General features: G+C 33.4%; 2 protein-coding genes across 3 annotated transcripts in view; both read left to right on the forward strand.

Moving 5' to 3' along the window:
• LOC111059972 overlaps positions 1 to 10,272 on the forward strand; it is an 81,519-nt gene extending 71,247 nt beyond the window's left edge. Inside the window, exons 7-8 of the mRNA XM_039438989.1 lie at positions 4,301 to 4,406; positions 8,860 to 10,272. Of these exons, the coding sequence (XP_039294923.1) occupies positions 4,301 to 4,406; positions 8,860 to 9,190 (437 nt within the window). The 3' untranslated portion in view covers positions 9,191 to 10,272. The remainder of the gene's footprint in view (positions 1 to 4,300; positions 4,407 to 8,859) is intronic.
• Positions 10,273 to 11,870: 1,598 nt separating this feature from the next.
• The window catches only part of LOC111062921 (lipase 1), a 31,140-nt gene continuing 21,750 nt past the window's right edge, over positions 11,871 to 21,260 (forward strand). Inside the window, exons 1-3 of one of the 2 annotated variants that reach the window (XM_039438986.1) lie at positions 11,871 to 12,182; positions 14,784 to 15,003; positions 15,983 to 16,085. In XM_039438986.1, the coding sequence (XP_039294920.1) occupies positions 12,039 to 12,182; positions 14,784 to 15,003; positions 15,983 to 16,085 (467 nt within the window). In that variant the 5' untranslated portion in view covers positions 11,871 to 12,038. Of the gene's footprint in view, positions 12,183 to 14,783; positions 15,004 to 15,982; positions 16,086 to 19,128; positions 19,199 to 20,120; positions 20,224 to 21,260 lie in introns of those variants that run through there. The other variant, XM_039438987.1, reaches the window with a different exon arrangement.

Genomic DNA, 21,260 nt, shown 5'->3' on the forward strand with positions numbered 1-21,260 from the left:
TTTGAATATCACAAGATGATATCAATACACGGCATTTGTTTGTGTTTCTCACAGTATTCTTGTAATTCTGTATTTCACAATTATATAGACCTACAGTGTTATTTACAGCTTAGGCTACATGATATGTGGACTATTTTTTTTTCAATGGAATGAATTCGCTTAGATTAGTGGTGATTTGAAGGTTTTGATGATAGTCGGATAGTAGCAGATAGTCGAGCTTACTAGTGTGCTGATACTGGGTTGGAGGTGATGCTTATTATACAACGTAGCTAGATGAACAATTGATTCCAAATATTTTGCTATGTCTAGTGAAGAAACTGAATTTCAACCCTCATTAGGGGGTGACTTAGGGGTTGTAACTCGAATATTTTGGATTTAAACACCCATTGTGTTGTACATAATTTCGAAGGCCTTTTTGAAACAAGAAAGATAACATCGATAAAAATGTTCTATGATACTTGTATCCAAAATGGCGGCTGGATGAAAATTATCATAATTTCTTTAAAAAATAAAAATTTCAATTAGCCGCCATTTCGGATAAAAGTATCATAGAACATTTTCATTGATGTTATTTTCCTTGTTTGAGAAAGGCATTGAAAATGATGTACCACACAATGGGTGTTTACATTTAAAATATTCGAGTTAAAACTTCAATCAGCCGCCATTTTGGATAAAAGTATCATAGAACATTTTAATTAATGTCATATTTCTTGTTCCAAAGAGGCCTTTTAAATTATGTATCACACTATGGGTGTTTACGTTCAAAATATCCGAGTTACAACCCCTAAGTCACCCCCTTATGAGGGGTTGAAATTCGGTTATAGCGTACGTCAAAAGGTGGAGTATTTGACCAATAACTCATCCTTGAAGTTACAGTATCATATCTACAACAGTTCCCAATTTATTGAAGGGTTCCCATAAATATGACTCACTCTGTATAATTATTTCAATAAATTGTACCGAGCATTATTTTTATAGCAGATAACCACAAGTTCAAAAATAGAATTTTCAATTTATGCATGTCAATGGCAAAATGAGACAGTTGAACATTCTAGAAGCAATGGAGATAATCAGATCAATGGAAAACAATTCCTAGTCTAGTTCAAACGAAAATGTTCATTTTATCCAGTACAACACCAATAACTTTATTTCATAGGTACTCTAGAATAGCAGTTTCTCGTCTTCTTTCTGAGATAATTTCAATTTGACATTGGGTTCTATGCTGATAAATATTTTCTAGCTTTGTTCTCAATAAATTTTTCAATCATGGTGAAAATTATACGTAATGGTCTTTGTTGATCTGTAGTTGCAATTAACGTTTTATTTAAACATTGACTATTTCTTTTGAGTTTCAATTCATATACAAATCCTTATTATATTATTTATTTATTCATCTTGTTAGAAACCAAGTGTTCCAATCTTTACTGCTGTTTTTCATGGCTGAAGTTTGAAAGCACCACCCACTTTTGTTGTGACTTGCCAAGGCCAATGGCAGACTGTAACCTTACTAGGTCAAACATATACCAGTTATATGGCTCCATTCAAAGTGAATGCATTCTGATACTTCATTAATTAATCTTCCAGTTAATTACAAGAGATTGATGTAGCTACCGAAAGTATAATTTTTTAATTCCTTTTAAGTAAGTGATGTTCACTATTTCAAGTCATATAAGGATATTGAAATTTCATAATCTATCTGCAATATTATTGTCTGTTCAGTAGACTTATTTAGTTTTAGAAATAGTTTTGTGAGAATCGAGAAGTGGAACAAGTCCTAAAAATAAATATCTTCCAACAAAGACCTTCCTGAGAATGCATTATTGTTTCTCATGAGAATAGATCTTCTAGAACAAAAGATAGTAATCCCTTAGTTATTCTAATTATAAACGAATTCGAGGGAGGAATCCGGAAAACAGAATAATGAAAAACTGAGAGTTAAATCGTTTCAAGTGGACTCATTTATGCTCAACCGGTGAGAGAATCGAAATAAAATGGAAGCAGAGCCCACACAGAGATAAACATTGCCAACTTCAGACTCAGAACTCAGAAGTAGAATTCAAGGAAAAAATAGTGCCCTTAGGGGATAAATATGGGAGGGAGAGAGAAAGAGAAAGGGGAAAAAAGAAGAAAGAAAAAACTGTGGGAAATTGAAAATTGTCAAAGCAGTGGGTCCCAAGGAGAGTTGGAAAAAGTTTAAGCTTATGTGTTTTCTGAGAAAAAAGGTGATCTCAAGCAGAAAAAAAACGAATGACACCAGGAAAGAGGAAACAAAAAAAGAAAAAAGAAAGAAGAAGTAGAAGTAAGAGAGGAAAAATTAAAATTTTGATTCTACTTTGATTCAAATTCAAGTACGTACATAATCAATATTAATTGAAAAAATATCTAGTACCGTAGTACTCTTCAAACTTTTCCAAATTGAACACATAGCCCAGTCAATGAAGACAAAAAAAATAGGGTTTCGCGTCACAAATTAAGGGAAAGCTGAGTTTTTGCAAGGAAAAGGCCTGGAACCAAAGAGCGAAGAGTCCCCATCGTTACACCGCCTTCTTCCGCAAATGATTCCTCAAAAGGGACCATGGGCACACGCGCTAGATGCTCATTTGAATAATACTACCGTCCACAAATGTTTTTGAAAAACTATTATTTTCAATATCAATTTCAATTCATTTATCCACACACTCACACATACAGGATAAATACAAATTATTATTATTGGAAGTTATTATTAGAAATGCCATTTTCTGTCTTCAATGTCATCACTCTCTGAAGCCCTTGATGATAGAGCATTGAATTCGATCTTGAATTGTGTACCAGGATTCATACTTCCACGTTCATTTGATAAAATTGGAAATAAATAGTTAGGTGAGTTTAAAGAAGCCGACGATTTAAAGAAATGTATCCACGAGTAAAGTCTATCCACTCTCCAGAGTTCAAGCCATTTGTCAATCAAAGGGAGTGGATGAAGACAAAAATTGGGACTACTGGGCTTTTAGAGGATAGCATTCCACACATTTCTATACCAATAACTTGTTATATTCTTGCATTAATCTGTACTTAGTAGGTGATTATAAACAGGAAAATAATGGAAAAATCAAAATTTATTTCTTTTCAATTACGGGTAACTTTTCGATTGTAAGTCAATTCCACATGAAATCCATAGAAGTTTCAAGAGGAGAAGTTTCTTCATTGACTGGCTTTATTCAAAAAATTTTTCCCTGAATATTTTCAAAACGGGATCCATTAAAGTGAAATTGTGCATTATCAAACATAATCGCAATTTTCCAATACTGTCGCTCTTCAATGCCGATTAATGTATCTCATGCTCATTGAATTAATTTGATGATTTAGTGTGATGATGAATATGATTATGAGTTTATAAATTAATTTTACCTCAATCTAAAGGACTCTTACTCATCGATGATGATATGATATGAACACTGATTAATGCACATTTCGATGGCAAGAAGAGAAAATTCAGTATAACATATGTTACAAATACTGTTTCATATCAATTGTTTCTTGCGAATAATATACTCTATTCAAAATGAAAACGCATGAATGGAATTCACTAGTGGATTGTAAACTTCAAATTGAGCTTCATATAAACGCTTCAACGAAATTCAGCTGCAAAAGTTTGAAACTCTTGTTTAGAACACTTTCTAGCGGCTTCTGAAGCCTTTGACCGTAATTCGACCCAGTTTCATTCACATTTCCGGACATTTTGTACATTTTAGTGGAATTGAATGAAAACCATTGATGTTATCAATGAGGAGGGCTGACAATAAAAAGTAAATTTCACTGCAGAACAAAATAATATCGTATCAATTTCACAACATCGGTTGAACTATCGCCAATCGCCAGAGGATATTATTCAAAAATAATTAAATGTAATACAACCCAGATTTTGAGAGGAGATGTTTGTATTTGAAACCTATTCATTTTCTCTGTAGGGCAGCCATTTTGGAAGCTATTTTGTCATACAATATGAAGTATTATCATTACTGTGTTGACCATACTGTATTTGATTACTGTAGATGATGATGTTATAATTACTGTATTACAACCGTAGTTGTAACTTTATAAGATATTATCTTTCAGATTTTTCAAGAAAATTGAAGTGTCATTCACAGTCAGTCATCAGCAGAATTGACTAAACCAAAAACTGTTCCCCGAACAGTATTTTCCAAGAGTTTTCCCGAAGTTAAGCCCAAAATCTGCGTTTTCTCAGCCTGCATGGAATTGACTGACTTCATAAATTTATATGAATGTATATTATCACATTTTTTTTTCATTTTCACAGATATAAGGTCATCAAAAACCAACCTCGTATCAATCAAAACGCAGCAGAGTATAACGAAAATGCTACTGCTCATATCAACAGTATTTGTCTTGCTCAATCTCCCGAGGTAAGATGAATCTGAAAATATTGAACGAATTTGGAATTGTTCTTATTCACTCCACTACTGAATCTTTAGGAATCTTGGGACTAGAATAATACACTTATTATTCTATGAATTACAGTATCAAAAGTTTCTGTTTAAGACGAGCTAAGTTTATGACACGAATGGAGTGGAATATTTTATTAGAATAGGCTAGTTTATCCAAGCATAGCAATCAATCAAAACTATCAATTGGGACGATTGTAGTATTCTAGTGCTTATATCATCACAGAAACAGGAATCTCTCTCACCTGTGGTGTCACTCAAATTCATGATTGCTCATAAATCTATTGAGTTTAACTTTGATCAAATTATGTTTATTTCCCACGATTACTGATGAGAGAAGCCGGTGACATCTATGAGAGCATAATCACGGTTGAATTCGATAGAGGCTTGTACAATGGGTCAAAGTATTCTCACTCAAAACGGTTCACAATAATAGGAATCGATCAAAAACAATATTACAGGACCGATATTATTGTGTTAATAGAAATAAATAACGACGGAATAAGTGGCAGAAACATTCAGTTCGTCTGTGCTACCATACATAAAAGAATACTTATATAATAATTATATTATAGTAATATCTATAATCGTTGATGCTACATTGCAAATTGAATGGCTCATATTGTCTGCCGAGTTATTCTGACATTGTGTGAACACTCCCATGAGAACCAATATTATTCCCATTCTACTTAGCAGAGAAAAGTTCATTGGAATGCAGTTTTCTAGTTTTGAGAACTCATTCTTCCACACGTAGCCAAGTCTCAATATTTCATAAGAATAGCCAGACAGGAAAATACTAAATAAGATTAGCAGCCACATCCACCATCCTTTATCACATTAATTCCATATCATTTGACTTGCAACCTATAAATCATTCTTGATTGATTTCCTGTCGACTGTTTTGAAAGTGTCGGTGAAACTCACTGATCATAGTTTGACGGTTCCGCTTTAAATTAGTTTTCTTACACTTTAATTCTATTGATGTTTTATGACAGGTTCTCTCAACTCTTATGACGGAGATTTATTGAAACATTTTGTCACGTGAACTTGATATTGATGGACAGAGAACTCTTCAATTTACATGGGATAATGGGCTACTGATCTCTCATCATTCCAAACCTCACATGTTGATTCCAAGTAAAAACACTTTTCTACATGGTGATATCAAATTAATTTCAATAATAACAATTTTTTGAATACATAATTATGTTGTAGAGCTCCTCCAAAATCGGAACACACTCCATAATATTGTCAAATTCTAGAGTTGCGGAAAGAACAATTAGGGGAAAGTGGAGGAATACCGAGCACCCCATTTCTAAAGCTATTTGTCACAGTTGGATGTGCTGGTGTCGTCCGATGAGCGATCAGGGAAAAAGTAGTTTGCTGAGCGATCCATTGTTCAGAATAACAATTAAGATAGGCAGACGCTATGAATGGGAGGACTTAGATGTCGTGTATACTCGAAATACGATTATGAATATATTGATGGTGATCATTGAATCAGTACCTACCACCTCCCTTAAGAAGAAATCATTTGTTAAAGAATATTGTAACCAATGAACAATATATTTACAAACTGTTGAAACAATCGATTTTAGTATTATCAATTCATCAAAATGGAAAAATCTCAGGGAATTTTATCTAATTATTAATTTTTGGGATTTAAGCACCTTGATTTCAAATGTAGATATTCAGCTCTGTTGATGGAATCTGTTATCTGATTGAAATATTGGAGCCATTTCACTTTTATATACTAGCTATAACGATAGTAGATTGGCATAAAATTTGTGGTTGCTTGTAGATGTACAGTAATTTGATTCAGATGTGAAATTGATCTTAAATCTTCTTGATCAAGTCAAATCAATCTTTATTTGTCCCAAAAACATAATTACAATGACAAAAATGGTTATAAATGAAACAAGTAAAGTACAATATAAAATGAAAAAGAAAAATACAATTAATAGGGTTATACATAACTATATTGAAAAATCTGGTGTGGTACACCCACACAACTTTCCTTGCTCATAAGCCTCATGTTTGAACGAGGATAATCTAGGGGAATAACATTATGCTGATTAGCGGCTAAATAATTTTATTAAAACTACGATTATACTATTGTTATTGTTTTCAGAGTACATTTTCCTTTATTTGGATTATGAAATTTGAGGATTTTTTAAAAGTTGTCAAAACAGCTGTTCTACAAATAAAATATCGACGTGAATAAACTGCTCTACCCACCTACCTCAAGCACGAGAAGGAGGTTACAAAGTAAATTTCTCAAGGATGGGGTGAACCCCCTGTTAGTTTCTCAGGGAGGAAAGTCATGCTAGTTAATAGAGCTGATATATAACTATACAGGGTATGAATTTGAAAAAAATCGGTCAAGTCATTTTTGAGGAAATTACATTGCCAAAATTACATTGTTCGAGATTATCCATGTATGAATTTCAATTAGCAGTTTTCTATTTACTAGTGATAAAATGGTTAGGAATAACATTGATGAGCTTTGATACCTGATATAAAAATTGTTTTCTAAAAATTAATAAAATAGTATCTGTAATTTGAAAAGTAACAGATGAGGGACGGAGGTTATACGGTGAAACACGCAGGTTGAAAAGATTAATATGTTTATTTATGTAGGTGATTAAATTTTTTATGTAAAGCTGCCTGACAGTTGAAACATCTAGCTCACTAAACAGGTACTCACTTGGATAGAGTCTGGGTTTTCCCAATATAGCTCTCATAAGGTGTTTTTGAATTACAAAAAGTTTTTTCAAGTGGTTTGAGTATGTTCCACCCGAAATTTTCATTCCATATTGCAGAAATGATTGAATGTAGGCAAAATATATGAGTCTTGAGATTTTTCAATTACTGACTTGGCTGATATTACGAGATTTACTTATCCAATGTCTGAGTTTGTTACATGTATCATTGATGTGAACATCCCAACGCAAAGTTTGATCAAACATTACACACAAATATTTAACATGATGTTCTCTATTAGGCTGTTTCGATATCTGTGAGATACTTTTTACTTATCTATTTTCAGTGGTGCTACTCATTCACTTGAAGAGATGAAGAGATGCAGATGATTGTTATAACTTGTTGCAATAGTAAATCTTTGTGTATAAATATATATTATTATATATAGGCTATAATGAAGATGAATGTGAACTGTTTGAAGCAGAAAGCAGTTCGATCTTTGCTTAACAACTGATTCCTTTCTATGGGAGGTGGTAGATATTGATTCAATCATCATATCAATATACTCGTATTGCGAGTGTACGCATACGCTTGTGGTCTTCCTTCGTCACGTCACTGTCCCTGATTATTAATGACACCCAAGTCCTGCTGTTCACAGCATCTGCCTATCCTTATTGTTATTCTAAACAATAAATCGCTCAGTGGGCTGCTAAGCCCAAAATCGCTCATCGGAAATCGCTCATCGGACGTAAACTACTGCATTGCAGGAGAAAAATGCTTAACTAGTAAACCAGTCCGGCGTCGTCGTCCGATGAGCGATTTCTGATGAGCTATCAGGGAAAAAATAGTCAGCTGAGCTATTGTTGTTCAGAATAACAATAAGGATAGGCAGATGCTATTAAAGGGAGTTGGATGTCATCCGGGATAGTGATGGAGGAAGGCCAAAACCGTATGTGTATACTCTCATACCAACCAACCAACTAACCAACTAGTACAAAGAGTTTTTGCTAGGAACGCATTATGTATTTTTTAGCATTTCTTATATCATCATCTTTTTTGATTGGAGGTAATTGGAATATTTTTATCATGAGTCTAATTCAAACAGTTTGATTTGCATTGCTACATGGTATTCCCCCCAAAGGTGAACGGTATTACCCCAAGAGGTGGGTTAATACCGTTCAATGTCAGGAATTCAAGAAATGGTTCTTGAAAAATGTAATGAATAAATGTTTCATTTAGAAAAATTTTGTATTGTAGAGAACAGAATCTGTAAAGAAATGATTTATTTCCCAGATTGATATGTGGTATCAAACATGAGGGAAAAACCATTGATGCCTGGTATTCTCCAAGTCCACTGAACAGCAGACAAGGATAAAATCATTTGAAGTCATTGCTACAGCTATGATAGATACAAATATATAGAAGGTCGATAGCAAGCTGAAATTTAGCCTAGACCCGTTCAACGCAATCCTGCAAATTGGATTAATAAAGTGGAAGTGACAACAAAAACAGAGTGTTTTGTGTTCCACTATGAATACTTAATACCTGCTTCTCTGTGAAAGATTTCTATTGATTTCTGTTGAAATAAGATTATGATATTAGCATTTTTATAACATTTCAAATGGCAAATAGATTGATATGATCTGATTGCAAATGTTTTTCAGCAATAAAAGATTTGATTTTATGACTTTTATAAACGTTTTTGTTGCAGCTACGTGATCCGACTGTACATCTTTGTGCGCTTCTCGCTGTGGCGGGAACAGACGACCGGAACCGGAACCGGAAGTGGTAGTTCACTGTGGTGTCTGCAACAGGTGTTCATGCTGCTCTACTACACGCATTTCAGCATCAACTTCCTGCTCTACTCGATGTGTGGCGTCACCTTCCGGCGCTTCCTATGGCAGCTCATGCGCAATAAGCTGAAAGCGCTGAGTCGACACTTCAAGTGCAAATTTTTGAGGCAGCGGGGTCAGGGTGGGGGACCAAGGCCGGATGGAGGGTTCTGTCTGCAGTCGAGGACCAATACTGAGTATAGGGCGTGAAGGGGCATTGGAAAATGTTGTTACCGTATGAGGTGGAGAAATGTTTTCTAGGCCATGTAATCATGTTTTAGAGAGGAGACGAGTCTCATGGGGGTCTTGACTGTGGTCAAGGACAAATACTGAGTGAAGGGCGAGAAGGGGCATCAAAACATGATTGGTATGAAGTAGAAAGATGGTTTCTAGACCGTGGAAGTATGTTTTAGTGGGGAGAAGCAATGGAGAGATGAGTGGAACCAGCCTGATGGAGGGTTTTGTTTGCATTCAAGAACAAATCCCGAGTATGGAGTGTGAAGCGCCATGGAAGCATTATTGAGTGGACTCAGATACATGTTTGATGAAATATAGAAACATATTCTAGTGAGTAGGAGCATTATTGGGAACCCAAAGACTTGATGAGAGATTCTGTCTGCAGTCAAGGACGAATACTGTGAAGGGGCATGAAAACATGTTCAAGAAAGCGTAGAAAGATATTTGTTGAGACAAAGAAACATGTTTTTGTGGCTGGGAACAGAAGAGGAACAGCGCTACTGAGAACAAATGAAGGGGATCCAGGCCTGATGGAAGATTTTGTCTGCAGTCAATGACGAATACTCAAGTAAAGAGTGTGAATGAAATACAGGAACATGTTTGGTGAAAAGTAGAATGATGGTTTCTAAACCATGGAAATATGTTTTAGTGAGGGGAAGCAATGGAAAGATGACTAGTGGAATCTGCCTGATGGAGATTTTTGTTTGCAATCAAGGACGAATACTGAGTAAAGTGCGTGGAGAGGCATTGAAACATGTGTTGGTATGAAGTAGAGAAGTTATTTCTAGACGCTAGATCATGGGAACATGTTTCAGTGGAGAGGAGTAGAGGAAAAACTTGGCCTTATGGAAACGTCTGTCTTCAATTAAGGACAAATACTGAGTAAAGGACAAGGAATATGGCATTGTGTAAAGGTAAACTAATAAGCATTTTTGATGAGACATAGAAACATGTTCTAGTGGGGAGGAGCATTGTGCATTGGAGGTTTGGGGAGTAGCAAAGAAGAGCCTAAGAGGCCTGATAAACATGCTTCTGTCCTCACTCAAGGATAATACTAGGTATCTTATAGGAGTGAAGAAGCATGGAAACATATTTGGGTTAACTCATAAGAATGTTTGCTAAGAAGACATAGTAACATGACTGTTTCAGTAGGGGGGACGAGAGTGAAACCATATAGAAAAGGTAGCATCAGTAGATATCCCAGCATATAGGGCGTTTATGTTCCAAATTATACTGCTAACCCAAGCCGATAGTCCTAGTAGTTCTTTTTTTGTGAAGCTATGTGACGATGGTAGTCTCTCATACTGAGCCGTTCTTACACTCTCATCCGGCCAAAACAGTAATAATAGACAGTAGTCAACAGTAATCACCTTCAAATTTGGAACATGGATAAACTATATACCATAGAATCATGCTATTCTGAATTCATCAACTCAAATAGCATGAATTCATGTTTTTTTTTCTATTGTGGCCACCTAGGCCATATGGAAGTTTCTGTATTCAATCAAGAACAAGGGGCATAGGAACATGTTTGGGTTGATGTAGAAAAATGGTTTCTAAACCTTGTAAACATGTTTTCTAGAATTCCTGTTTCGGAAGGGTTTGTAAAGGTACAATGACAACTCATAGACGAGGAGAGTACAGGAATACTGAAGAATAGGCCTAAGTCCGAGTTCAGGACAAGAAAAACATAGAACCATTTTTGGAACTACGTTCATATAATGTAGAAACATGCTTTATAAAATGATGGAGCATGATTTAGTTGGTGGGATCAATATATTGGAGGTTTCTGTCTGGAACATAGCTTACTTGGAATTTTACATTTACTCATATACTAAAACATAAACATGTTTTCTGAAAGAAAGTCCTAATAGGAACATTCTTGCTGAAACCTTACAAACATGTTTCATCCGATCAAAGAGTCCAAAGAGTCATTTTCAAAGATCAGAGCATAGAAACTGTGTTGTGTATCAATTGAAAATTCTGAATAGAAGGAAGACAACATTCATGTGGTACAGGTTTGGAATTAAGTGCCTTGTGAGTGTATAAAGCCAAGGTCTGCACGGGAGTAGTGTTCTAACATTTTCTAATGAAAGTTCTAACTCATTGAACTTTTGTATTGGAAGCTACGCCTACTTAAGATATATCAAGTATAAACTGAGTGTACTCTATTGATAAGCAAAAAAATGAAGCTCAAATCATGAGATTGAGCCTCTAACATCAATATTGTTTACTAAATGTTAAATGATGAATGTTGATGAATGTTAAATGATTTATTCTTTCTATTTTATACTTTATTGATTCATACAATAAGTACATAATCAAAATTATAGGGAGAGAGAATTAAGGTAACCTTGTGCTATTATATTGGTTACCTATTGTTTCTCTTAATTAATGTAGATAAAAAAAGGATCTATAGCCTACTGTACTAAGTTATAGGTTGTGAACGGACTTCTCATTCTAATTGAAAACATAATTTAAACACTATTTATTCCATTTATTTATTCATTCACTTGAATTGAATTTATTTATTTAGTAGCATACAACTTTTTTGCTAGTCATAGCCTTTAAGGCCGCCAGTGTGAGTATTGCTATAAAAACAGAAGATCTCAATAGAAATCTTCTTAATTTTAAATTATATTGACTAGATCAGTTAATAATAATTTATTGACAATGACAAGTAGTAGCATATTTATCTTATCAATACAGATTCCACTTATACTTCTCAAACCAAGGTTGGCTTCATTTTTCTTAAGTATATTCGAAATATCAATCAAGAAAGTACCATTACACATGAAATCACAGATATAAGACTGGTAGAATGCAGTGTATTCATAGTTTTAGAATTTTCTGTTATTTTTTACTGTTTGTGCATTTTATTGTGTTATCCAATGCAGCTTCTATTGATAGAAGTATTGGTAATGAAAGTTTTGTATTTGAAAGGGGAATAGGGTTCCAAACCACGGTAAGAGACCTCTGAAATTATTCATAAATGTATCATTAATTATTCAGAAAGTAGATCACCCCATCAGTACGGTAATTAATTATTATTTTATTTTTTAAGAACTTCTCTCAATGAAAACATCTACGACATTTTATTTCCTTGATAATTATTCAAACCTGGACTGTGATTCAACTTTGGATGAATAGGCTTCCAAAAAAATCTTAAAAAATGCTTTTTTTACACTCCTTTGGAACAAAATAAGTTATGCAAGAACATTCAAATTCCTATTGAAATTTACATTATTATTTTTCTATGTATTTCGTCTGTATCAATAATATCATAGTCATTACTATATGATTTGTAATATTGTATTAATAAATAACTTGCCGAGCAAATCAATACATCTAAAAAGAGCATGTATTAGAAACTTTGAAAAAATCCACTTCTATAACTATAATTTTTTATAGAATGATAAATATTGTGATGAGCAAGGTACCTGAAGAGAGCACAAATTTGTAAGGATCTAATACTATAGCCTATTATTAACAAATGGATTATTATTTGTTGAATTTTATGTCTATAACTAGCGTACAAATGTAAGCCTTCTAATGTATGGCATATTAAATAATAGTACGGTATTTTTGTATTTGTTTCTCCAATAAGGTCATGAGTGCTATTTGGACTTGGCCTATTGCACTCAACTATGTATTCAAATAAACAAATAAATGCTCTATTTCTATGCTAATTCCAATCTTGTGTGATACTATTCTATTATACTTACTCAATAAGTAGAAATACTATTGGAAGAAAATTGAAACTATGAACTATTGCATTTATGTTATATGTTTTGTATTTAATAAATAACTATTCCTAAAATCAAGACATATTTTCTCAACTTTAACATTCCCTCTCTCATCAGGTGAATTTTGTATGTTGTGTGTTACGTTATTGCAACATTTAAAACTTCTGTTTCCATTGTAACATCAATTTGTCTGTCAATTTTTAATTCATTTTTGAATTAAATTTTCATAAAAATTTTAGATTTTAATGCAACATTCTCTAATTCATGGAAATCGTATTATTTCAAATTCTCTTCCACGAATAGAAAATGATTTTTAAATTTGTTCAAGCTCCGTGTATGCAAGCTCCAAGCTATAAACTGTAAGTTAACTATAAGCTATGAACTGTAATCACATTACAATATACAGTAGGTTAATGGTATCTTATAATAATTATTCCAATTGCATCGAATTATTTTTCCTTTGTAGAGACCATTGGAAAGTTATAGCTATAAGCTACTGTCATAATATAGAATAGAATGACTTTCTCATTTGATTTGATGTGGTGGCTAAGTTCCTATACCACTTAATCACGTCAATAGCAAAAAACACAATACGAATAATACAGAAAATAATGAATAATTGAATTAGAAATAATAAGAAAACGAATCAAAAAATGGCATTTAAATGTAATAAATATGAGAGTTCCATATCGGAAAATAAAATTCTTGAAAAATAAGTGTCTTATTTCAATAAACTAGATCACTTCACTCCTGGAAGAGAAGGGGATAGTTATATTTTTTCAAATGAATGCGTAGATAGGTTATATTAAGAAAATTAATAAATCAGATCAATAAAACTGGAAAGAGCATGTTGAAAGGATGGAGAGCGACAGGATTCCCAGGGCAGTCATGTTGTATAACCCGGTTGGAAGGAGAAGTGTTGGCAGACCCCGTAAAAGATGGATGTGATGGTGAGTTTGAAGTCGGCACAGGCAAATTGCCTAATCCTTGTAGGAAGACGACGACGAATAAAAAATTGAAATCGGAAATGGATTTCAATTAAGAAGATTTCAAATTGGAAAAATCTTGAAAAGAGAGAAGATAAGATGAAAAAAATTACTCATAGGAATTTATTGATAATTGAAATCAACACAGAAAAGTTTTTTGCATTGCAATACTTTGTGCAGTATGGAATGTTTTATAGACAGAAAGAAATGTTTTATAGATAGAGGCAGAAAGACTAGAGAGAAAAACTAATAAAAATGTTATAAAGGACAAGTACACACAAGCACAAATTTATAACAAATTTAAACGTTTCTACTGTATTTTATCATTCTTTCAATTTATCCATTCATTCATCACCTACCGTAGTCTTAAATACTTGAAGAAAGTTGCATTGGTAAATAAGTGAAAATTTATATCAACATTGACACTCGTGAACATCCTTTGAGGATACTGATAAGTACCTATATAATATTATATAGGTACTAAGAACAAGCCCCGTCTTATTGGCTCAAACAAACCCGCCACTACCGCCACTCAACAGCATTCATTCATTTCAAATAATTGAAAAAAATACTGTACATCAACAGGATAGGCTAATTGATTAAAATATTACTCAATACAGAATTATTGATTTCAACTATCAATAAATTTATATGAGTACCTACCTAACCTTTTTTAATTTTAGATTAAAATTATTTTAAACTGGCCTATATCAGCCAGTCATTGCACATATTAAATAATTTGTTAATCGAATATATTTGAGAAGATCATTTGAATTTATTGTTCGTTTCTGTCATCTTCTAATTCAATATCAATTTATTTAATCATTTTCTAAGGACAAGCTCATTCTCCAAGCTGGATATCATGCTGAAACACACCAAGTCACAACGAAAGATGGTTTTGTGATAACATTTTTCAGGATTTTGAAAAATGAAGATGAATTCAATGATATCAGTTCTAGAGAGAATGCAAAACACAGAAAGACTATTGTTCTTCAACATGGAATGCTGTGCAGCTCTTCAGATTGGGTATTTGCTGGACCAAAACGTAGCCTAGGTAATGGAACATTCAGTTTTCAGTTGATATTCTAACTATATTCAGTTGATATTCTAATTAAGAGAAACTAACTTTAAAATTTTTCAAGTTTTAAATTCAATGCGATATTATTAATCAGGCCGGCCTAGGTGACTGTTCTAATAAAGCGTCGTTTCATTCATTCATTCATTCGTCGTTTCAAACTTCATTCTGCTATCGCTGCGCCTGACAATGGGTTCGAGTCCCGAAAATGGCCTGACTTTTTATCATCGCATTCCATCACCCACAACAAACAAAAGCATAGGTGGGCAGGGCACCATGAAATGAAATGAAATAAGAAAAAAATATGTTTTATTGCCGTACGGTATTCAAATAAATATATGATATCAGAGATTATATTTATATATTACTTTACTATTGTCCATACAAAATAGCTTCCGACTTGGAGGGATGTGCGAAGCAGAGTAGGGAAACAGCGGCGGCGATGTTGCCGTGTGCTAAAGCGATCAGTTTTCTGTAGTCCTTATAGTCAAAGACCTTAAAGAGATAAAGAGATGCATCTTTAAGGTCTTTGCTTATAGTGAATGTTTACTGCTCCTGATAGGTCTACGCAGTTTCCGTATTTCCTCTCTGAAAGCACTGGCACCAATGATAAGTCTGGCACAATATTTTGTTCCTGAATAATATGTCAAAGGATTCATGATTCGTGTTATAGAATATTCTAGCAGTTTCATCGCTGCGAGTAAACATTTGTTGAAAACTTTTGTCTAATCGACAAATTTGCAACTGCGCTTCTTTCTATATGCGACTCTATTCGTAACTACCTACGTAATTACGTAATTGGCTGATCCCCTCTGCTCCCGTATCTCTCTGCTCTACCATATTCCTCCAGGTTGGAAGTAATTTTTATGAACTATATAGTAGGCCTATTTTTTTCGATTATGATTTAATACAATACAATTGAAGAAATATCATCGAAGTATTTCATGATTATTTGCAGGATTCGTGTTAGCAGATTTAGGGCATGATGTTTGGTTAACTAATGTTCGTGGTAATATTTACGGCAGAAATACTACAGATGAAAAAGTTTCATGGGATTTCAGGTAGGCTAGGCTAAGTTGAAGATTCATTTATATCCATTATACAATTTGACAATTTCCACTGAGTCTGATCAGATCTATATAATAAACAAGGATTCAGAATATTTGAATCCACATTTGAAAAAATATTGTATTTAACAGCTCATTTTATCGGCTTAGAACAGAACATATTTTCAGGATAGTACAGACCACGCATTTAATTATAGTGAGAAATTATTAATTTTTTTGCCTTATAAGCCTAGTTTACTAGCAATCCAATAGAGAGCAAACTTTTGTGTAGGAAAAATTAAAAGACTGGCTGCTTGAAAAGTGTTTCTACAGTGCTACAGATATTTTCGTATCAAGAAATTGAACATTGAACTAATGAACAGAATAGAATAATTGAATTAGAAATAATAAGAAAACGAATCAAAAAATGGCATTTAAATGTAATAAATATGAGAGTTCCATATCGGAAAATAAAATTCTTGAAAAATAAGTGTCTTATTTCAATAAACTAGATCACTTCACTCCTGGAAGAGAAGGGGATAGTTATATTTTTTCAAATGAATGCGTAGATAGGTTATATTAAGAAAATTAATAAATCAGATCAATAAAACTGGAAAGAGCATGTTGAAAGGATGGAGAGCGACAGGATTCCCAGGGCAGTCATGTTGTATAACCCGGTTGGAAGGAGAAGTGTTGGCAGACCCCGTAAAAGATGGATGTGATGGTGAGTTTGAAGTCGGCACAGGCAAATTGCCTAATCCTTGTAGGAAGACGACGACGAATAAAAAATTGAAATCGGAAATGGATTTCAATTAAGAAGATTTCAAATTGGAAAAATCTTGAAAAGAGAGAAGATAAGATGAAAAAAATTACTCATAGGAATTTATTGATAATTGAAATCAACACAGAAAAGTTTTTTGCATTGCAATACTTTGTGCAGTATGGAATGTTTTATAGACAGAAAGAAATGTTTTATAGATAGAGGCAGAAAGACTAAAGAGAAAAACTAATAAAAATGTTATAAAGGACAAGTACACACAAGCACAAATTTATAACAAATTTAAACGTTTCTACTGTATTTTATCATTCTTTCAATTTATCCATTCATTCATCACCTACCGTAGTCCTAAATACTTGAAGAAAGTTGCATTGGTAAATAAGTGAAAATTTATATCAACATTGACACTCGTGAACATCCTTTGAGGATACTGATAAGTACCGTACCTATATAATATTATATAGGTACTAAGAACAAGCCCCGTCTTATTGGCTCAAACAAACCCGCCACTACCGCCACTCAACAGCATTCATTCATTTCAATAATTGAAAAAAAATACTGTACATCAACAGGATAGGCTAATTGATTAAAATATTACTCAATACAGAATTATGATTTCAACTATCAATAAATTTATATGAGTACCTACCTAACCTTTTTAATTTTAGATTAAAATTATTTTAAACTGGCCTATATCAGCCAGTCATTGCACATATTAAATGATTTGTTAATCGAATATATTTGAGAAGATCATTTGAATTATTGTTCGTTTCTGTCATCTTCTAATTCAATATCAATTTATTTAATCATTTTCTAAGGACAAGCTCATTCTCCAAGCTGGATATCATGCTGAAACACACCAAGTCACAACGAAAGATGGTTTTGTGATAACATTTTTCAGGATTTTGAAAAATGAAGATGAATTCAATGATATCAGTTCTAGAGAGAATGCAAAACACAGAAAGACTATTGTTCTTCAACATGGAATGCTGTGCAGCTCTTCAGATTGGGTATTTGCTGGACCAAAACGTAGCCTAGGTAATGGAACATTCAGTTTTCAGTTGATATTCTAACTATATTCAGTTGATATTCTAATTAAGAATAACCTGCTATAACTTTTTAATTTTTCAAGTTTTAAATTCAATGCGATATTATTAATCAGGCCGGCCTAGGTGACTGTTCTAATAAAGCGTCGTTTCATTCATTCATTCATTCGTCGTTTCAAACTTCATTCTGCTATCGCTGCGCCTGATCATTGGTTCGAGTCCCGAAAATGGCCTGACTTTTTATCATCGCATTCCATCACCCACAAGTACAAACAAAAGCATAGGTGGGCAGGGCACCATGAAATGAAATGAAATAAGAAAAAAATATGTTTTATTGCCGTACGGTATTCAAATAAATATATGATATCAGAGATTATATATTTATATTACTTTACTATTGTCCATACAAAATAGCTTCCGACTTGGAGGGATGTGCGAAGCAGAGTAGGGAAACAGCGGCGGCGATGTTGCCGTGTGATAAAGCGATCAGTTTTCTGTAGTCCTTATGTGAGTGTTTACTGCTCCTGATAGGTCTACGCAGTTTCCGTATTTCCTCTCTGAAAGCACTGGCACCAATGATAAGTCTGGCACAATATTTCGTTCCTGAATAATATGTCAAAGGATTCATGATTCGTGTTATAGAATATTCTAGCAGTTTCATCGCTGCGAGTAAACATTTGTTGAAAACTTTTGTCTAATCGACAAATTGGCAACTGCGCTTCTTTCTATATGCGACTCTATTTGTAACTACGTAATTGGCTGATCCCCCTCTGCTCCCGTATCTCTCTGCTCCACCATATTCCTCCAGGTTGGAAGTAATTTTGTATGAACTATATAGAAGGCCTATTTTTTCGATTATGATTTAATACAATAACATTGAAAAAATATCATCGAAGTATTTCATGATTATTTGCAGGATTCGTGTTAGCAGATTTAGGGCATGATGTTTGGTTAACTAATGTCCGTGGTAATATTTACGGCAGAAATACTACAGATGAAAAAGTTTCATGGGATTTCAGGTAGGCTAGGCTAAGTTGAAATTTATTTATATTCATTATACAATTTGACAATTTCCACTGAGTCTGATCAGATCCATATAATGAACAAGGATTCAGAATATTTGAGTCCACAATTGAAAAAATATTGTATTTTACAGCTCATTTTATCGGCTTATAGAACAGAACATATTTTTTCAGGATAGTCCAGACCACGCATTTAATTATAATGATAAACTATTGTTCTTCAACATGGAATGCTGTGCAGCTCTTCAGATTGGGTATTTGCTGGACCAAAACGTAGCCTAGGTAATGGAACATTCAGTTTTCAGTTGATATTCTAACTATATTCAGTTGATATTCTAATTAAGAATAACCTGCTATAACTTTTAAATTTTTCAAGTTTTAAATTCAATGCGATATTATTAATCAGGCCGGCCTAGGTGACTGTTCTAATAAAGCGTCGTTTCATTCATTCATTCATTCGTCGTTTCAAACTTCATTCTGCTATCGCTGCGCCTGATCATTGGTTCGAGTCCCGAAAATGGCCTGACTTTTTATCATCGCATTCCATCACCCACAAGTACAAACAAAAGCATAGGTGGGCAGGGCACCATGAAATGAAATGAAATAAGAAAAAAATATGTTTTATTGCCGTACGGTATTCAAATAAATATATGATATCAGAGATTATATATTTATATTACTTTACTATTGTCCATACAAAATAGCTTCCGACTTGGAGGGATGTGCGAAGCAGAGTAGGGAAACAGCGGCGGCGATGTACCCGTGTGATAAAGCGATCAGTTTTCTGTAGTCCTTATAGTGAGTGCTTACTGCGATCCTGATAGGTCTACGCAGTTTCCATTTCCTCTCTGAAAGCACTGGCACCAATGATAAGTCTGGCACAATATATTCCTGAATAATATGTAAAAGGATTCATGATTCGTGTTATAGAATATTTTAGCAGTTTCATCGCTGCGAGTAAACATTTGTTGATAACTTTTGTCTAATCGACAAATTGGCAACTGCGCTTCTTTCTATATGCAACTCTATTCTTAACAACGTAATTACGTAATTGGCTGATCCCCCTCTGCTCCACCATATCCCTCCAGGTTGTAAGTAATTTTGTATGAAGTATATAGAACGGTAGGCCTATTTTTTCGATTATGATTTAATACAATAACATTGAAAAAATATCATCGAAGTATAATTTCATGATTATTTGCAGGATTCGTGTTAGCAGATTTAGGGCATGATGTTTGGTTAACTAATGTCCGTGGTAATATTTACGGCAGAAATACTACAGATGAAAAAGTTTCATGGGATTTCAGGTAGGCTAGGCTAAGTTGAATATTTATTTATATTCATTATACAATTTGACAATTTCCACTGAGTCTGATCAGATCCATATAATGAACAAGGATTCAGAATATTTGAGTCCACAATTGAAAAAATATTGTATTTTACAGCTCATTTTATCGGCTTATAGAACAGAACATATTTTTTCAGGATAGTCCAGACCACGCATTTAATTATAATGATAAATTATTATTTTTTTGCCATATAAGTCTAGTTTACTAGCAATCCAATAGAGAGCAAACTTTTGTGTAGGAAAAATTAAAAGACTGGCTGCTTGAAAAGTGTTTCTACAGTGCTACAGATATTTTCGTATCAAGACATTGAACATTGAACTAATGAACAGAATAGAATAATTTATTCAGTTCAACAACAATACAGATGCTGAATGCCGAATGTTGTGCTCATAAATAAAAAAATATAGCCACCAATTTAACGTAATACGGTATCTATTATTACTTTCATTGTATATCGCTATTGTGCTTGAATTTTATTATGATGACGGCTGTAAAATATATACTCAGTTATGTGCATGCAGAAATAAAGGTTATTATTATTTGACAATGCTGCACAAGATAATTTGATTATAGGAATAGCTATAGTGAGGTCCACGTTATAATGGCAATGAAGAAAGATAGGAGAAAAACGTTGCCAAGTCTCTCCATTTTGCCACTGACTCTACACAGCTGTTACTCAATTCATCCCATTAAATTTAATATGATACTAATTATCATTTCCTTGATAAAATAATCAATTCAATGTCAAACTAATCAAGAAAATATATTTTTTCATAATTTGATTCAAAAATTTGCTTTTATAACTGAAATCAGATTTTCATTCTTATACAAACCTGAAATGGCGGCTAATTTAGAAAGCTGTGATACAACAATCTGAATTTCAAACCAACAGAGATTAAATTATTTGGTAGGTATTCTATTCCAATTTCATTTAAAAATAATAGAAAAATAGAAATCCTATTTAAAAATAAGTAATTTCAATGAATTAATTCTGA

Source organism: Nilaparvata lugens, chromosome 12 (assembly GCF_014356525.2).
Source record: "Nilaparvata lugens isolate BPH chromosome 12, ASM1435652v1, whole genome shotgun sequence".
Lineage (NCBI taxonomy): Eukaryota > Metazoa > Arthropoda > Insecta > Hemiptera > Delphacidae > Nilaparvata > Nilaparvata lugens.